The sequence below is a fragment of the Austrofundulus limnaeus genome, unplaced genomic scaffold (genome assembly GCF_001266775.1).
Source record: "Austrofundulus limnaeus strain Quisiro unplaced genomic scaffold, Austrofundulus_limnaeus-1.0 Scaffold506, whole genome shotgun sequence".
NCBI lineage: Eukaryota > Metazoa > Chordata > Actinopteri > Cyprinodontiformes > Rivulidae > Austrofundulus > Austrofundulus limnaeus.
In genome coordinates, this window is record NW_013952908.1 from 256705 (window position 1) to 260978 (window position 4274).

The window sequence follows — 4274 nt, forward strand, 5'->3', positions numbered from 1 at the left end:
CCCCCCTCCTCTGCTCTGAGGCGATGAAGCTTGACGGATCCAGTGGAAGCAGCGAAGCCAACAGAAAATTACTCTCCATCTCTCCGTCTTCCTGGTCCCCTCCTCCTGACGATGATTCCAGTGTGCACCGGGCTGAGTTAGTGAGACTGTGAAGGATTTTTGTAACTGAGATTCACTAAACTTGCTGCGTCATTCCTCCACGCCGGCTGAGGGCTGCAGGGCCGAGGCACCGCCGGCTCCACCGACCGGTCAGCACAACGCTGGCCTACAGACCGACTGCTAACCAAGCCACAGACAGCTAACTACTAACGTCTCTAGAGCYGATCAGTTAGCCTGCTAGCTGCCTAAACTCACCCGTCATTAGAGATTTGAGAATATTTGAGCTGGGAACACTCCGACATTTCTTCTGTTGTTTCTCTGTTTGTCCAACAGTTACTGCCTGTGACTCGTCTCAGTGTTTCTGCTAATTCTGAGGTCCAAAATCACCTTCAGACCCACCTTTTAAAGAGGCGGCACCTAAAGGGGAGCTGCTCCTGAGTCCTGAGCTTTCAGACTGGTCTCTGAGCTTTCAGACTGGTCTCTGAGCTTTCAGACTGGTCTCTGAGCGTTCAGACTCGTCTCTGAGCTTTCAGACTCGTCTCTGAGCGTTCAGACTCGTCTCTGAGCTTTCAGACTCGTCTCTGAGCGTTCAGACTGGTCTCTGAGCGTTCAGACTGGTCTCTGAGCTTTAGGACTCTGTCTCTGAGCTTTCAGACACGTCTCTGAGCTTTAGGACTCTGTCTCTGAGCTTTCAGACACGTCTCTGAGCGTTCAGACTGGTCTCTGAGCTTTCGACTCGTCTCTGAGCGTTTGGACTCGTCTCTGAGCTTTCAATTTCAGTTATAAGTTCAGAAAATAAAAGATTTTTCATCAAATAAAGTTAATGTTATAATTGGGACTAATAAAGGATCCATCGTAATAAAACCTGAAGTGGAGTTCTCCAAAAACTCAATCAATCAACGTATTTCTTATTTTTAGGGTTTTTCCTCATTTCCATGCCAACTTTTACTTTTAAGTGTTTTTATATTAGTTAGCTGTGAAATGATTAAATACAGTTAAAATAACTTTTGTTACATTTAATGACAAATCACTAACTTTACGTTCAGAGGTTTCATTAGTGGAGAACAAAAACTGATTTATATTTTGTTTGTTAGAGGTTTAGAACATGTTTTTTTATTATTATTAATGAAGCTGATGAACAGCAGGTCCCTGAGCCTCCTCCTCCTCCTCCTCCTCCTCCTCTTCATCCTGTCGTGATCTGATTGGGTGGATTCTGTTCTGGTGCGTCGGGCTGAAGCCGCCTCGCTCACTGTAGACTGAACACTGTATCTGCTGCGTTGTATTTGGTCACCTGTAATGGTTTGTGGCGCTGCGGGAAGGTCCAGCTTTGAATGGAAACACTGTGATGATGGAGCCTGATGTTTGTGTGTCTGTACACACGCAGTAAACGTTTGTTTTGATGAATTAAAAAAAGGCCAAACGGACCCGAAGGTTCCCCCGAGTGTCTCTGTGTTGTCTCGTACAAAATAAAACAAAAATGGTTGACTGTATTCAAACGTTTCTTATGACTAAAATTGATTAAAATATATGGGGAATGAATGCTCTTTAAATAGTTTTACTTTGTAAAATGCTGAGAGATTCCGTTTGTCTTCAGGTTTCCAAAATAAAAGCTTTTGTTCTTAATTCATTTAACATTTCTCTGAACATCACCTGAAGCTTAGTGTTTAAATGCATTAAGTGTAATTTAAAAAAAACATTAAGTTTATTTTTTATTGTGGCCAACCTGTTATTTGTGATCAAACAGGTTCCTCATTATAACAAGGAATATAAATGTTTTTAATGTCTTTGGGGTTCTATGTTCCTGACAATCCTAATGTTTACTTTTTCCCAAAAATATAATTTAATTTAAAAAAATCCAGGTCTTGGAATATGATTGTATTATTTGAAAATGTCCACTCTTAAAAAGGGATTCCTTTTACTACAACTGGAAAAAGGTTACCTTCTGATTGGTCGGCGGTATTGCCAGTCATATTTATGGCCACGCCCCGTGTCGTAATGGATTTCTGCCCTCAGGGTCTGTGAGAGGCGGGAGCTTGGATATTTCTCCTCTCGCTGTTGGTTTATTTAGCTGTCAATCAAGGCGAAAGGCGGGCGCAGAGCTCCAGTCCTTGTCGCTGATTGGTGGACAGTCACCGTGACGCGGGCGCAGGGACATTCCCTTCGCTGATGGAAGAAAAGAGAAAGTTTCCAAGATGGCGTACGTAGAAGGCTGTTCACTGGAAAACAATAGAAGCGGCGCCGAGGGAGGTGATTAACCCGCTCTGGCTCGCTTCGAACCGCACACATCCCGACCCGGGCTCGGCCTGAAGGAGGCATATCCGTGGCGGCGACTCTGGACATTTAAACTATGAGGATTTATTCAGGCGTTTCAGACCCAGAACCCAGCGGCTAACGGCTACACAGAGGCGGAGGAGGGTCAGCTGTTCTCCGGACAGATGCTGCTGTAGGACCCGCGGACAGAAACACTCCTACAATAAGTGAGTTTAATCCATAACTACTCCCTTAGAAAAGAGCAGGTTGAAAGTGTCCCGTTTGTTGAGTGTAAACTTCAGCTGAAACAGGGAGTTGTTCAGTTTAAAGTTGTGTTAGCTCCTTGGCTAACCGAGCTAACTCCCGACACAGAGAGCTAAATGAAAAGTTTTGTTTGAGTCAGAGAGCCGTTTCATTTCTCCAAACAACAGTCAGATTAAAGCTAACAGACGGAGCGAGACACGGCCCGGAGCTGCCGGGTTCTGGGTCTCCAGCAGTCCGGTTCTGGTGCCTTTTTTTCCCGGAGACAGACTTTGATTTCTGAGTGGAGGAATGTGCTAACAAGCTGACCGCGAGTTGAAGAATTCAACAGATTTAAGCTAAAAATAAACCCTTTTTGTTGTTAATTAAACGCACTGATTCAAAGAGACAGCAGCTGATTAAAGTCAGCCTGAGTTTGTTGTTTTAAAACTGTTTTTATTTAAATAACTGACTGCTAAAGAGTGAGTTAAAGTTTAAAGTGTGGCTCCTACACAGCCAGTTAAATGAGCTGATGTAGACAAGCTGAGGAGCTGGATGGAGTTTTACCCAAAACCCTTACTTTTCCTCCCGGCAGTGAGAGACTGAAGGCCGTTAGAGACCTCCATGGAGCCAGCAGTGAAGTGCAGGGCCAGGGGGGGTGTATAAAGAGCCACATTCAGCTTTTTATGGACGAAACCTGAGCTGGAAGTTTACTACGAGTCTTTACTGATGATGGCGGATTTTGTTACACCGCGACACAGCGCGGTGATGGAGCGGCTCCGCCGGAGGGTCGAGCTCTTCCGGCAGCATCACAACAGGTGCGAAACCCGTTACGACGGCGCCACGCAGGAGCGGATGGAGCTGGAGAGGCAGCAGACCCTCATCCTGCACCAGCGCCTGCAGCAGACCAAAGCCAAGCGGGCCAGCAAGCACCGGCAGCCCCAGCCTAGCGGCGACCAGGCCGGACAGAGAGCGCCCGGCGGCGGCGGCGGAGCAGCGGCGGAGCCCGGGGAGGGAGGAGGCACGAAGGCGGAGCAGAGTCGGAACAGGACCCTGATGGCGGTGAGTACATGAACCACGACCACCCCACCGGGTCAGAGAAGGTCACACTGCTGAGAGTTAATGAAGGGACACGAATATTTATGGTATTTATTGGTGTACAAGTATGTATCTAGTGTCACATTTTAAAGCTGAGAAACTTTAAACAGGAGTTTAAGATGAACACATGAGGGTGAAGCTGAGCTCTGATGGTGAAAACACGACTGAAACTYTCTGGGTGCTGGTGTCTCTCACAGCTGCTCTGAGGAGAAACTGCAGATTTTTAGTAAAAATAACTTTATTTTCCAGTCGTTTACTGAAATATCTGTTCCCATGTTTGAGCTCCTGCTGTGGTTCAGACGGTCACGTTGGTGGAGACCCCTTCAAGGTCCAGTCTGGTCTCATCCACAGACCGCTGAAGGCCGGAGCTGGTCCTTGTCATGGGCTGATCTCAGGTCTGCAGGGCTCCTACAGGATCTAAAACCTGGACTTTAGTTCCAGGACTGCAGGGCTCCTACAGGGTCTAAAACCTGGACTTTAGTTCCAGGTCTGCAGGGCTCCTACAGTGTCTAAAACCAGGACTTTAGTTCCAGGTCTGCAGGGCTCCTACAGGGTCTAAAACCTGGACTTTAGTTCCAGGTCTGCAG

The 4274-nt window shown here is 46.8% G+C and overlaps 1 protein-coding gene across 3 annotated transcripts in view; it reads left to right on the top strand.

Moving 5' to 3' along the window:
• The first annotated feature begins 2215 nt into the window (after positions 1 to 2215).
• maml1 (mastermind-like transcriptional coactivator 1) overlaps positions 2216 to 4274 on the top strand; it is a 17149-nt gene continuing 15090 nt past the window's right edge. The window contains exons 1-2 of one of the 3 annotated variants that reach the window (XM_014025885.1): positions 2216 to 2576; positions 3185 to 3651. In XM_014025885.1, coding sequence (XP_013881339.1) covers positions 3319 to 3651 — 333 coding nt within the window. In that variant the 5' untranslated portion in view covers positions 2216 to 2576; positions 3185 to 3318. The remainder of the gene's footprint in view (positions 2577 to 3184; positions 3652 to 4274) is intronic. The other 2 variants (XM_014025883.1, XM_014025884.1) reach the window with 2 other exon arrangements.